General features: G+C 53.0%; 2 protein-coding genes across 2 annotated transcripts; both read left to right on the forward strand.

Moving 5' to 3' along the window:
• The first annotated feature begins 254 nt into the window (after window positions 1-254).
• On the forward strand, window positions 255-2,444 carry KCTD11 (potassium channel tetramerization domain containing 11). The gene has a single exon (XM_005878733.2). The coding sequence runs from the start codon at window positions 447-449 to the stop codon at window positions 1,146-1,148; it is 702 nt and encodes a 233-aa protein (XP_005878795.1). The 5' UTR covers window positions 255-446; the 3' UTR covers window positions 1,149-2,444.
• TMEM95 (transmembrane protein 95) lies at window positions 2,310-4,501 on the forward strand. Its single transcript, XM_005878832.2, has 7 exons — window positions 2,310-2,869; window positions 3,076-3,132; window positions 3,333-3,413; window positions 3,516-3,540; window positions 3,623-3,753; window positions 3,871-3,958; window positions 4,434-4,501. The coding sequence occupies exons 1-7, from the start codon at window positions 2,332-2,334 to the stop codon at window positions 4,474-4,476; spliced, it is 963 nt and encodes a 320-aa protein (XP_005878894.2). The 5' UTR covers window positions 2,310-2,331; the 3' UTR covers window positions 4,477-4,501.
• The last annotated feature ends 9,461 nt before the right edge of the window (window positions 4,502-13,962 follow it).

Here is a 13,962-nt window from a genome sequence, read left to right on the forward strand (position 1 = left end):
TGGCGCTCGACCGTCACCTGCCGGTTGGGTTCGGAAGCCCAGTCTACAGACCGCAGAACGGACCCCTGGCCGCCCGGAGGTGGACGCGTCTGGACGGAACTTGCCATCCTCTTGGACTTCGCTGCGCGCTCCGCATCAGTCCTCCAAGCCCCCGGGCGCTCTGTGCCCAGGAGCCATCCCCTACCACACGGTAGCTGGGGGAGCCCCGAATCTTGCTGCCTTCGACTCCGACCAGTGCCTCCACCTGAGTCTGAACCTTCCGACCCCATTCTGCGCACACCCAGGCAGTTCTGCCTTTTTCTCTTTGGGTGTCTCCAGCACTCCCCAAAATTTCCCCTCCTCCTGTGCCCTCTTCACCCCCCTCCTTTGGGGGCCCCGTGACCCTGAATGTGGGGGGCACGTTATATTCCACCACTTTGGAGACCCTGACTCGCTTCCCAGACTCCATGCTGGGGGCCATGTTTAGGGCTGACACCCCTATTCCCCCCAACCTCAACTCCCAGGGAGGTGGCCACTACTATTTCATCGACCGGGATGGCAAGGCCTTCCGGCACATTCTCAATTTCCTGCGGCTGGGCCGCCTGGACCTGCCCCTGGGATATGGGGAGACAGCGCTTCTCAGGGCAGAGGCCGACTTCTACCAAATCCAGCCCCTCCTAGATGCCCTGCGGGAACTGGAGGCCTCTCAGGGGACCCCTGCACCCACAGCTGCCCTGCTCCACGCAGATGTGGATGCCAGCCCCCGCGTGGTGCACTTCTCTGCGCGCCAGGGCCCCCACCACTACGAGCTGAGCTCTGCCCAGGTGGACACCTTCCGAGCCAACCTCTTCTGCACCGACCAAGAGTGTCTGGGTGCCTTGAGGGCCCGATTTGGTGTGGCCAATGAGGAGAGAGCAGAGGGGGGACCACACTTTCGTCTGGAGTGGGCCCCCCGCCCCACGGAACTCCCGGAAGTGGAGTACAGGAAACTGGGGCTGCAGCCACTGTGGACTGGGGGGCCGGGAGAGCGACGCGAAGTGGTGGGCACACCGGGCTTCCTGGAGGAGGTGCTCCGGGTGGCTCTGGAGCATGGCTTCCGTCTAGACTCCGTGTTCCCTGACCCTGAAGACCTACTCAACTCCAGGTCTCTGCGCTTTGTTCGACACTAAGAACTAAGCTGGGAATACTGCCTTTGGTTTGACTGTAGGGGGGTGGGGGGAGGAAGAAGGGGACAGCAAAGGGGATGAAGGCTCCCCTGAAGCCCCTTCCTAGCTCTGCTTTGGGGCTGTGAGTCAGAGGTCCCACTGCACCTGACCGGAGCCCAAATGTGGGCAGGACTCCCCAACCCAAGCCCACTGAGGGCTCACAAGCGGTACCCAGGGGCTGGACGGGTGCTGATCCTGGGAGGGCCGGAAGGTTGCCCTGGCTCATTCTCGCCTGAGCCTGGGGACCTCCAGTTTCCTTGGTTGGAGCTCAGTATTCAGGGGTCTGGGAAAGTGGGGACACTTCTCTTCCCAGGCTAGGCCGAGCAGAACAATGCAGGGACACAGGCCTGGAAGGAGGAGGGGCTTTGGATTGCTCTAATGTGGTCTCCTGGACTGTGACTTCTCCTGGAGCTGAGTGGCCTGGCCTGGCCTGACCGGTGACATAAGAAGGAACATAGGGAGGGAGATTCTTTGCTGTGTCCCAAGTCACCTACTGAGGGAGACAGAACAGCTACACCCCACCCTAGGCTGCAGAAGGGAGCTAGGAGAATCCCTATTCACTATGGGGTGGAGCATCCCTCTGAGACCCACGTTTTTTAAAGGATCTGGTATTGATGGTGGAGCTGGCCATGGGGAGGAGGGCAGCATCTTTTTGGGCCTTGGCCTACCTTCCTTCATGTGTACGTGCGTGTTTGTGTGTGTCTGACTGATGTGTGAGTCCCTGACATCCGGGCTTCCATCTGTGTTGCGGGCAGTGGTGTCTGTGTGCTGGTCTTTCTGTGGTCTCTGCATGTCCAGGCCTGTTTGAGGTTGCTCAGAAGCTGTTTGGGCACCAGGTGTGTCTGTGGGTGTGAGTAGACTGAAAATTAATAGTTTAACCACAAGGGGTGTGTATGTATATGCATACACGTGCATTCACATCACCACGGATGCAGGAGGGGCCTTTTGGGATTTAAGTCACTGGGATCTTCCTGGTGAGAGGGGTAAGAGAAGTCACTGGGCTTAGCGGGCCCTTGGAGACCTTTATGGAATTCTTGGTTGTTAAGGCAACCGTGGGCCTGTTGCTAGGAGATAGCTGGGGAAAGACTCAAGGCTGCTCGTTGCAGAGAGGAGCTGAAGAGAGGAGTTTGGGAGAGTCGGCGAGGACATGGGAAGGGGTGGGATTTTTGCATCTCTGAGGGGATTCATGAACAGCTTCTCTGGGGAGTCGCTTATTATTTATCACAAGAAGGAAAATAAAGTTGCTTTTGGAACCACAAACTTGTCAAGTGCTGTCTCCCTCGCAACCGAAGTCCTGCTTTCTCTGCCCCTCCCCCATCAGCACATCAATGTCGTCTTCTGGTCCCCAGTCCCTCGGGCCCAGGTTCACCCAGGCCAGGGAAGGAGCAGTGGCACTGTTCTGGAATGCTCTAGAACCTCCAACTGTTCTGGAACTCTGCACCTTTCAGGCAAAGGGCCAGAACCAGGATCACAGAGCCTTCCTATCCCAGGTGGCCCGGCGCCCCCACCGGGCCACATGTGGGTGCTGGCGCTCAGCGTGGCTTTCCTGGAGGCTGCCCAGGCCTGTCTCTTCTGCCGCCTCCCAGCGCATGGCTTGTCGGGCCGCCTGGCTCGGCTCTGCAGCCAGATAGAGGCCCAGTGGAAGGACTGTGAGGCCTCCTGGAACTTCTCCACCTTTGCCTTAGGTGAGCCCAGACCTGCAGGGACGGCTCAGCTGTAGTCACCCCCAGGCCCCACGCAGGGCAGCCGGTGGCCCCAGCCGTGCCCCTCAGCTGAGTCCCTGGACTCACTGGCCTCTCCCTCTGGGAGGGCTTCTTTGGACCGTGGCCAAGTCAAGGAAGAACCTTCTCTGGGCTAATGAGGAAACCGTGGTCCTTGCCCATCCCCACAGATGAGGTGTCCATGAACAAGGTCACGGAGAAGACTCACAGGGTCCTGAGGGTCATGGGTGAGGTCACTGGGGAAGGCACAACCTAGGGGCTTGGATGGACACCGAGGAGGGGGCTGGGAGGAGGGGGCTGGCAGGCAGGGAAGGGTGGAGGGCAGGTGGAGACAGAAGGGAGTGATTGGGGACGTGCTGGGTAAAAGGGTGGAGGTCCGCAGGTACTGTGAGGCCCCGGGCAGAATGGCCGCTCTCTGCCTCCCCAGAGATCAAAAGGTCTTTCTCCTCGCTCCCTCTGTATTGGCAATGGCTTCAGAAGACCAAGTTTCCTGAGTACAACCGGGAAGGTACTGATGGGAGGAGGGACCCAGGAGGCCTGGGGTCCGGGGCAAAGGGGTGTGTGGCTGAACGGCTCATCGGTGCCCACCCCTCCTTGTCTTTCGTTTCAGCTCTCTGCAGTCCCGCCTGTTGTGAGTAGGAAGGAGAGGCAGTGAGGACCAGGGGCCGGGCTCCCAGGAGAGCCTGCAGTGGGCGGGAGCAAGTGAGATAGTCCAAGGGTGGAGTCGGGGCTTCCCCTCCCCAGCTCTGTCCCGCTGTCTCCTGCAGGGGGCAGCACCATCCTGTACAACTGCTCCACCTGCGAGGGCTTTGAGGTGCTCTGCTGGCCCCAGAAGCGCTGCTTCCCAGGTCCTCATTCCCCACCCCTGCCTGCCTCACCTCACCCAGACCTCTGAGCTCTCGGGCTCCCCCAGTGTCCAGGGGTGTGGTCTCCAGCATCTTTCACTGTTTCCTGGGTTCCCGCAGGAAGTCACGATCTTCGGGAAGCCAGGATTCTGCTCCTCTGTGTCTTTGGAACTATCCTGCTCCTGGGCGTCCTAAGCCTTGTGGTGGAGTGAGTGGGGGGAGGGGGAGGGCAGGAAACAGCCTCACTGCCTCCGACCCGCCCAGTACTTTCCACCACCCTCCCCTCCCCTTTTCCTCCTCTCCCCTCTCCTCCCACCCCCTTCCCTTTCCTCTCCTCCCCTTTTCTTCCTCTCCCCTCCCCTCCCATCCCCTCCCCCCCCCTTTTCCTCTTCTCCCCTCCCCCCCCCTTTTCCTCTTCTCCCCTCCCCCCCCCTTTTCCTCTTCTCCCCTCCCCCCCCCTTTTCCTCTTCTCCCCTCCCCCCCCCTTTTCCTCCTCTCCCCTCCCTTCCCCTCCTCTCCCCTCCCCTCCCATTCCCTTCCCTTTCCTCCCCTCCCCTTTCCCTCTTCTCCCTTCCCCTCCCCTCCTCTCTCCTCTCTCCCTCTCTCTCCTCTCCCCTTCCCTTTCCCTCCCATCCCCTGCCTTCTCTTCCCTTCCCAGACCTCCCACCTCCATTTTCCCTCAGGTTCCACTTCCTTGAAGCAAAAAGCGACTTACGAAGACGCTGACAGATCCTAGCCTCCAGTTGTAAAGAGAGTGTGCCCATACCTTCCACTTAGCTTGGGGGTCGGGGGAGGTGTGAGGCAGCCAGCCCCTTAGTTCCAGCCCCAAAGGTTCAGTCTTCCAGATTCTGAAACCCAGATGTCCCCATGATCCTACTGTCGGAGGCCTCCAGGGGCCCAGGCACCCACGGTTGGAAAGTTCCTCCCCTGCAGCCCTCAACCAATCAGATAGGGCCGTCACCAATGCCAGGAAAATATCTACAGAAGGAAAGAATCCCCTCCACACGCACTCCCACGCCCACACCCCGGCCTGCCTGTTCCCGTAACGCGGGGGCTGTTTGCCCCAGAAGCGACTCCTGGCCCTCCTGTGACTGACTGGGAATCCGGGAATGAGTGTTCTGGAAAACGTCCTCCCTCTGGAGCAAGACCACATCAGTCAGTCTGCTGGCATGCTCTCCCCCCATTTAGCATTGTGAAGCCTGGGCCTCCCACTGCGGCCTCCCTCCTGCCCGGCCCAACTAAACGTGCTGTGAAATGGCCTCCGCCCCTGCCTGGTCTCTGTCTGTCTGTCTGCCACGGGGTGAAGGGCAGGAAACTCAGGGGAGCACAGTGGTTCTCCACTGGGGCGATTTTGCACCCCATGAGGCATTTGGAGACATGTTTGATTGCTTTGATTGGGGGGATATGCTACTGGCACCCAGTGGGTAGAGACCAGCGATGCTGCTCAACATCCTGACATGCCCAGGAGAGTCCTCCACAACTAGGAATTATCCAGCCCAAATGTCCATAGCATGTGGTTGAGAAACCCTGGTGTTTGGTCCCTTGACTGTCAGGAGTTTTGGGTTGGGAGATGGGAGGTGGGACATGAAAAGAGAGGGCTAGCCCTTGCCAGTTTGGCTCTGTGGGTAGAGCGTCGGCCTGCGGACTGAAGGGTCTCAGGTTCGATTCCAGTCAAGGGCACATGCTAAGGTTGCAGTAGGGGACATGCAGGAGGTAGCCAAGCAATGATTCTCTCTCATCATTGATGTTTCTATCTCTCTCTCTCTCCCTCTCTGAAATCAATAAAAACATTTGGGGGGAAAAAAAGAAAGAAAAGAAAAAAGAGGCCTGTCACCAAGCACAGGGCCTAGGCCTGGAAGGGGTCCCAGCCCTCACCGACCTCAGTGGTTTTCAAATCGGATACTTGGAGGCTCCAGGGTCAAGGTTCTCAACCAGCTGCACATCAGAGTCACCTGAGAAGCTTTAGAAACTACCCATGCCTGGGCCTCATCTCCAGAGATTCTGAATTCAGTGGTCTCTTATGGGGCCTGGGTTCATCTAACTTACAGCCAGGGTTGGGAGCACTGTTCTGGGGGTACCCAAGAAGGTCCTGGGATGGGGAGAAGAATGCATACCCCTTCCAGGAGAGTACCACCCATGTTGTTTTACATGTTCTTGTCCAATCCCGTCATTTTACACCCACAAAGAATGAGACCCAGAGATCTTACAGCAAGATTATACAACTTGCCCAAGATCATGCAACAACTCGTTCATCCATTCATTTGACAAATACTTAGTGAGTGCCCACCAGGTGCCAGGCAGCGTCACTTCCCCAGCTGGGATGGGAAGCCGCAGTCCTAACTGCCCAGGGACCACCGCTCTCCTCTGGTCTGCAGTAGCTGCCTCATTCCCTCCTGTGCTGTGCCATTGTTCCCAGGCTCAACATTTCGGAGTTGTCCTTGTTTTCACACCCAGCATGCAGTGGGTCAACCACTTCTGCCCATTCATGAAGGACCTCTACCCCGTCTGTCCCCTCCTCCCGCCCCATGGCACCCGGCCTGTTCTAGACCCCTATCACTGTGGATTTGTCTCCAAGCTATGCCATCTGACTTTGCCCGCTCCCCTCAAATACTTTGTACCCTCAGTACAAAGGCCACACTGGTCTTAAAACTCCACATGCTCACAACCTTCGGTCCAATATCAAATGATGGTTAAGAACTTGGGCTTTGTCTCGGAGAGAAGGCAGGGGAGGGTGGGTGGATGGGAAGTAATCAACCAAGAACCCTGTATGCATATACACATGGCCCATGGTCACAGACAACGGGGCCCTGAGGGCCCGGGGTGGGCAGTGGGAGTGGGCTGGAGGGGGTCAATGGGAGAAAAGGGGGACATATGTAATACTTTCGACAATAAAGAATTATTTTTTAAAAAACAACAACAAAAGAACTTGGGCTTTGGAATTGAGCTTCAGATCCTGACTTGGTCTCTTAGTGGACCTTGGGCAAGTTATCTAACTTCTCGGTTCCTGTTTCTTTATATTTTAAATGCAGATCATGTATTTCATTGATTCTATGGCCTTATTTTTCCTGTCTACATTAACATCTCTGAAGAATCCATCTTAAATTGAAGACACATAATGGTATATATATTACGACTGGTGATTTCTTAAATTCCATGAAATGCAGCAGTATTCACCTTATAGGATTACTGTGAGGTCCAAATAAGTTCATATAAAATACTTGGAACTGTACCCAATATGCAAGGAGCCCTCATTAATCATTAACCATTATAATATCTTAGTTAAAACCTTCCCTAGCTCTTCCTTGCCTACAGACTATAGACTTGTGCCTGGCTGACATGGCTCGTGGTTGGGCATCAATCTATGAACCAGGGGGTCACGGTTCAATTCCCGGTCAGGGCACATGCCCAGGTTGCGGACTTGGTCCCCAGTGTGGGGTGTGCAGGAGGCAGCCGATCAATGGTTGTCTCTCATCACTGATGTTTCTATATCTCTATCCCTCTCCCTTCCTGTCTCTCTAAAAATCAATAAAAACATTTAGAAAAAGAAAAAAAGAAGAAGATAGACTTGACCCTTGACTCTGGCATTCAAGGCTCTCCATCAGCAACCAGCTCCCCTGTCTCATTTGGTCCTCAGGGCAGACCTGTCCAAACACACATCAAACTGGAATCTCCACTCGGATGCCTCACAGGCATCTCATACTCCACATGCCCAAACTCACCTTCCTCCTGACCCCACCCACCCGCCTCTTGTGATCTCTCCCAGGCCTAATGGCAGTGCTGGCACATCACGGACATCCGCTGCCATTCATGTCACTTGCCTACTTCTCACCAGTAGTGATTTGCCTTTGTCATGCTTCTTGGAACCTGACCCCAACATGTCCCTGGTGCCTTACCTCTCAGCTCTGTCCACCCCACGGCCACTCTGAATCGCTCATTGTTGGCCAAACCCTGTGTTCTCATGTTGCCTTACCTTTGCCTGGGCTTGTTCCTATCCCTGGGATACCCTTCTCCTTGGGCTCAGACATCGCTTTTCCTGGGAAACCTTCTCTGAGCCCCTGAGGCAGGGGATTGTCTCTCATGGGGCACCTGTTACATCAGGTGGTGGTGTTTCTCTACACGTCCCAGCTCTACACCACGCCTTACCCTATAAAGCCACTGCTTAAAGCTTTATGTTTTTGTTTCCCCAGTGCCTGGCACCTGGTAGATTCTAGGCAGCACCCTGACAACTCCAGCCCTTTCTCTGAACCCTGGTGACATGCCCTCCCCATGGAAGCTCTTGCTGAGCACGTAGCACAGGAGGCTGGTAGAGTCTGTGTTTCTTTTCTGAGCACATAAGGCCAACTCACCGGAGTGTGGCCTTCCAGGGCAGGCCTGGTTTTTCTGAGCCCCTCACCATACATGGGAGGCTGCTACAGCAGTTTTAAATAATGGCCCCCATGTTCTCTCACATGCCTCCCATACAGAGGTAGGACTTATGTATCCTACCCTTGAACCTGGGCTTCTTGACTGGCAAAAGTGATGCTGGGTCACTTTCTGGTCGCAAGCCTTAAGAAATTGGCACCTTCTGCCCTCTGCCTCTTGGGATTCTCGCTCTGGAACAGAGTCACGATGCTATGAGGATTCCTGGCCTACATGAAGAGTCCACGTGGGAGAGTTCAGCCAAAATCCAGCATCTACCGCCAGACATAGCAGTGATAATACAGCCCCCAGCTGTCAAGTCACCCCCAGACTTTCAGTTTTTCCAACTGAGACCCAAGACAGAGTGGAGCAGAGATACAAACCATCCCCAGAGTGTTCTGCAGGAATCCCAGATGCTCAAAATCCAGGAGCATAATGATTTTCTTTTTTTTTTTTTTTTTGGCCGCTAGGTATTATTACTCAACAATAGATAACTACAACAGTGGGGCAGAAAAAGGAGCTTAGAACTTGGTGCTGAAGGCCCTCGATAGGTAGAGCCTCTCCACAGAGGGCATGCGTGTCCTTATGATGTGGGGGCTGGCTTCCCCCAGAGTGAGTGATCCAAGAGAGAAAGGCAAGAGCCACACTGTCTTTTATGACCTCAGAAGTCACACACCATCCTTTTCAGAACAGCCCACTGATCACACAGATTAGCACCATTCATTGTGGGAAGGCATTACACAACCGTGTGAATACCAGGAGGGGAGGGTCATTGGCAGCCATTTTGGAGGCTGGCTACCACACATGTAGGCACAGTTAATTCTCCAATAACCTCAAAAGGTAAGATACTCCTAATAGGTTTATCTTGAAGATGACGAAACAGAGACACAGAAATATGAAGTAACTTGCTCAGATTCACAGGATGGTAAGTGGTAAAGCTGGGATTCAAACTCAGGCAGTCGGGCTCCAGAGGTGAGGCCCAACCTACTGTGCTTTAAATGCCCTCAGCTCGTCCTAGCCAGTTTGGCTCAATGGATAGAGCGTTGGCCTGCGGACTGGAGGGTCCCAGGTTCAATTCCAGTCAAGGGCACATGCCTGGGTTGCAGGCTCGATCCCCGCAGGAGGCAAATCAATGATTCTCTCTCATCATTGATGTTTCAATATCTCTCTCGCTCCCTTCCTCTCTGAAATCAATAAAAATATATATTATATAAATAAATAAATGCCCTCAGCTGCACTGTAAGCCTGAAAGAATATGGTATGTATAAGCAAACCACTGGGAAAGCAAACCAGCAGATCCATACAAGGTGGTGGGCTGGTAACTCTGAAAACTAGTGAGACAAATGCAAATTGGGAAAGGATGGGGCCTCAAGGTCCTGGGAGATGGAGATGGGGTGATGGAACAGGAGGGTCTTACCTAAGGATCTTGGAAGATGGGGAGGGAATACCAAAATGGGGAGGGAAGCAGGGATGGTTTCACCAGGAAAGTAATTATGGGTTATGTTTGGAAACTCCCATCCCCATCACTCCCAGCAAAGGATCTCTTAATGTCAAAAACCTTAGCTTCACGCTAGCCAGACGACTATCTCATCCATTTGTTCAACAAAGGTTACTGAGTACTTATCATCTGAGCTAGGCAATAGATTGGGCATGGGGAACACAGCAATACCCAGGCAAGATGAAGTCCTTTTCTACCTGGAGCTTCGAGTCTAGCAGGGGAGACAGACAAGCTACTGGCAAATTCTACCAGAGCAATGAGTGCAAACACAGGGATCTTAGGGTGCAGGGAAAAAGACCTGACCAGTTAGAGATCAATTTCTTGCACTTAGCGTCAAGCTGGGATAAGGGTGGGAACACTCCTCCAAGCAGAGGGAACGGCCATGCGAAGGCTCAGAAGAGAGCGAGATGCAGAACACTACGGTGCTTTCCCTTGCTGAGAAGTAGACTGGGTGAGGTGGAAGGGAAAGAGCCCAGAGATCTCAGGGGTCAGAGCAGAAAAGATGCCAAGGGGGCACTAATGTGGTTCCCGAAAGGAGCAGAGAGGTTCTACGGAGGGATGGATTCCACCTCCAAGCTAAACCCAAGGCAGGAGCTCCTGGATCTCTGCCCGGTGAGGAAAGACTTGGCCCCAGTGGTGTGAATGTGCTCATTCTTCTCGAATGCAGAGCCCATAGGGCATGGCAGAGGTTGGGGTGGTGCCTGATTTGGGCCTCCAGGTTTAAGTATTCATCTTAGCATGAAGGAGATGCTCCCTGAGGGTGGTGAGGAGGGTCAGACTGTGCTTCCCAACACCCCACCCTCCTTTACTGGCAAAGGTGGGGATGAGAAGCACTTAACTCCCAAAGAAATCAATAGGGAGAAGGGGGGGAATAAAGAGGCCTCTGATTACCTGTTTGTTTTTTTCCAAGCCAAAGACAAAGGTGGGGCTGAGCCTCTACTTCTGACTTCCTGCTGGAACTTGGAGGACCTAGGTCCATTGATAGTGCCCCATCGTCAGCCTCTTCTCCATCACGTAGGCAGGGCCTAGCCAGGGCCAATCTCTCTCCCCTGAACCAATGGTAAGGGTCGCTTTCCTGAGCTTCCTGCTTCTTCTCTCTCACCTTTTCCCAGTCTCTTTCTATAGCAAGCTGGTTCTGTCATTCCCTATTTAAAACCCTTCAGATGCCGAAACCGGCTTGGCTCAGTGGATTGAGCGTTGGCCTGTGGACTGAAAGGTCCCGGGTTCGATTCCGGACAAGGGCATGTACCTTGGTTGTGGGCACATTCCCAGTGGGAGATGTGCAGGAGGCAGATGATCGATGTTTCTCTCTATCTCTCTCCCTTCATTTCTGTAAAAAAAAAATCAATAAAATATATATTTAAAAAACAAAACAAAAAACCCTTCAGAGCCGAAACTGGTTTGGCTCAGTGGATAGAGCGTCGGCCTGCGGACTGAAAGGTCCCAGGTTCGATTCCAGTCAAGGGCATGTACCTGGGTTGTGGGCACATCCCCAATAGGAGATGTGCAGGAGGCAGCTGATCGATGTTTCTCTCTCTCATCGATGTTTCTAACTCTCTATCTCTCTCCCTGCCTCTCTGTAAAAAATCAATAAAATATATTAAAAAAAAAAAATAAAACCCTTCAGTGATTCTCTGTAGGGAGCGGCTCTAGGGTCAAGCCTTGGGCTGACGGGTGGCAGGGCCACAAAGAAGTCCCAGCCTGGAGGGCAGAGCTCTCCTAGCATAATTAAGCCTGACCTTGTAGCCCTCCCTAATTCCTTCCTAAGTAGCTAATGGGCTGTGGGAGGTGCAGAAAGTGTTGCCAAAACAAGAACATTTGTATAAAAGTTAATCTACTCTTATTTTAATCAGACTAAAAAATAAAGGCTTGCAGGCTGGGTGTTTTGTGTCCTCATCCAGGCACAGGAGATCCACCGAGCCCCAGCTGTATTCTCTTGTCTGTCTTTTCTTCAATCCTTCACCGCCCCTCCTCAGGTTTACCCTTGGCCATGCTGACGCGGCACAGTTCCCAGAGTCACTGGGTAAGGCCCAAGCTCCTGACCATGTTCTGCAAGGCTCTGTAGAATGAATCCCACCAAGGCAGGTATTCTGTCTACTGTTCACCTGAGTGCCCATAATCTGGCACAAGGAAAGCTTGCTGGAAGGATAAATTGATGCCTATTCTGCTACTGCCAACCTTTCTGAATGCATCTGCCCATATGTTCTACATTCCCCATGTGCTCTACACTCATGTGTTCATTCAACTCCCAGAGGACCTCTAGTACACTCAGACCTGTGAGGACACCAGACATTCAGAGAAAAATCAGGTTTCACATGCTCTTCCTTGAAGGAACTTATGGAGCCATTGTGTTTCCACCAAAAGAGTATGTAACACTAAGATGAATCTCAAAAATGTGTTGAATGAAAGAAGCTAAATGCAAATAATAAACACTGTGTAACTCCATTGATAAGAAGGTCAAGAGCAGGCAAAAGTGATCTATGGGTTTTAGAAATCAGAACAGTAGTTGCCTTTGGGGAATGGGATTGATTGCAAATGGGCACAAGGTAACTTTCTGGTATTGTAGGATTGTTCCAGGTCTTTATCTGCATTAAGGGATGTGCACATTTCTTGAAGTGCTTTGATTTTATACAGTTAAATTTGTACATGTTACTGAATGTAAGTTATACCTCAATAAAGTACTGTCACCATAGGGAGTAATGTTCACATGACATAACAATGACCAAAAAAATAAAAAATAAAAAAGACACACACCCTCAGTGTATGAATTAAACAGCACATTAGCCATAACCAAAGAAAGAATTGGTGAACTAGAAGAAAGAGCTGAAGCGATTACATGGATTGCATCATGGAGACAAAAAGAATGAAAGACATGGAAAAGAAGTTAAAAGACATGGAGGACAAAATGAAAAGGTCTAGCATACTTCTACTCAGAGTCCCCAAATAAGAGAATACAAAGAATGGAGAAAAAGAATAGTTGGAGAAATACTGGCTGAGAATTTTCCAAAACTGATGAAAGATGCAAATTCATAGGTACAGGAAATACAACATATCGAGAAGAACAAATAGAAAAGAATCCATAACTAGATACTTTGTAATAGAACTACAAAACACCAATAATGTCCTAAAATCAGGGAGAAAAGACATCACCTACAAAGGGATGGCAATTAGAAGTAGCAGACTTCTTCAAAATATGCATTGCACCTATTATATACCTACACTGGCCCAAGTACTAGGAACACACGATGAACAAGACAGACTCAGTCCCTGCACTGTGGAGCCTACAAGTGTATCAGGAACAACTGATGTGGAGGGAGCAATGACAGTGCGATGAGCCGGCCTAGGTAGGGTGAAGAGAACTGGCAAGAAAGCCATACAGATGGAACGGCGAACTATTAAGATTTTCCCATCGATGCTGGAAGATCCCAGGTGTTTATCAAGATGGGGTGGGCTTTTCCTTCTGAGGGGCTCTGAGGGCAGTAGCTGCTGTGCTCCCCAATCCTGCCTTGGACAGGAGACAGAAAAGATGTCCTAAGACAGGTGGCTTCCCTAGAAGCCCCGAGGGAAAGGAAGAGAGCATTCATCACGGTCCCAGACTGTGTCCCCACAGCCACAGGCCAAGTAGCAGTGCACAGGGCCCCAGGATCAGCAGAGGCCACACGGGGAGACGGAGGTTATGCCAGAATGGGGCGAGGAGGCGCAGGGGCTGGGGAGGGGTGCCCTGATGTAGGGAATGCTGCTTTGATCACCAAGACCAGGTACCAAGCTGGGGTGGGGCTGAGGAGCGACTCAGAAGCTCTGTCCCCACCCCAATACACGACTTCCCGAATGCTCCACCCCAGGGAGCACCCCAAAAGGTCCTCACACTGCAGAGCTGGGAAAAGGACGATGTCTTCAGTCTTGAACTCTGTTTAGACTGGGGACTGACTTTCCGCACCACCTCTCTGCCCTAAGTTCATCCCCAAACACCCCGCGCCGCCAGCTTCCCCAGGAGAGAGCCAGGAAGGTCTGTCTCTGCCTACCAGGGCCGGGGCGACTTCCGGTTCAGCCTTATCGCCCCAGCGCCGGGGCAGGTGCGCCCGGTCAGGTGCTTATTCACCTAAGGGGCGGGCCCTGGGTGAGAGGGGCGAAGGAATTGGCGAGAAAGGGTGTGAGGGACAGGACAAAGGAGAAAGTCTGCGGAGGGGTGAAGAGTTCTTGGGGGAGGGCTGGAAGGAGGCTGGGAAGGTGGGGAGAGGCGGGGAGGCGAGCACAGGCGTGGGAAGGGAGGTTGCTCTGGGTCTGACCTGGGGGGGAGGGGCCCACCGCCCACGAGG

Source organism: Myotis brandtii, unplaced genomic scaffold (assembly GCF_000412655.1).
Source record: "Myotis brandtii unplaced genomic scaffold, ASM41265v1 scaffold573, whole genome shotgun sequence".
In the NCBI taxonomy this organism is placed as follows: domain Eukaryota; kingdom Metazoa; phylum Chordata; class Mammalia; order Chiroptera; family Vespertilionidae; genus Myotis; species Myotis brandtii.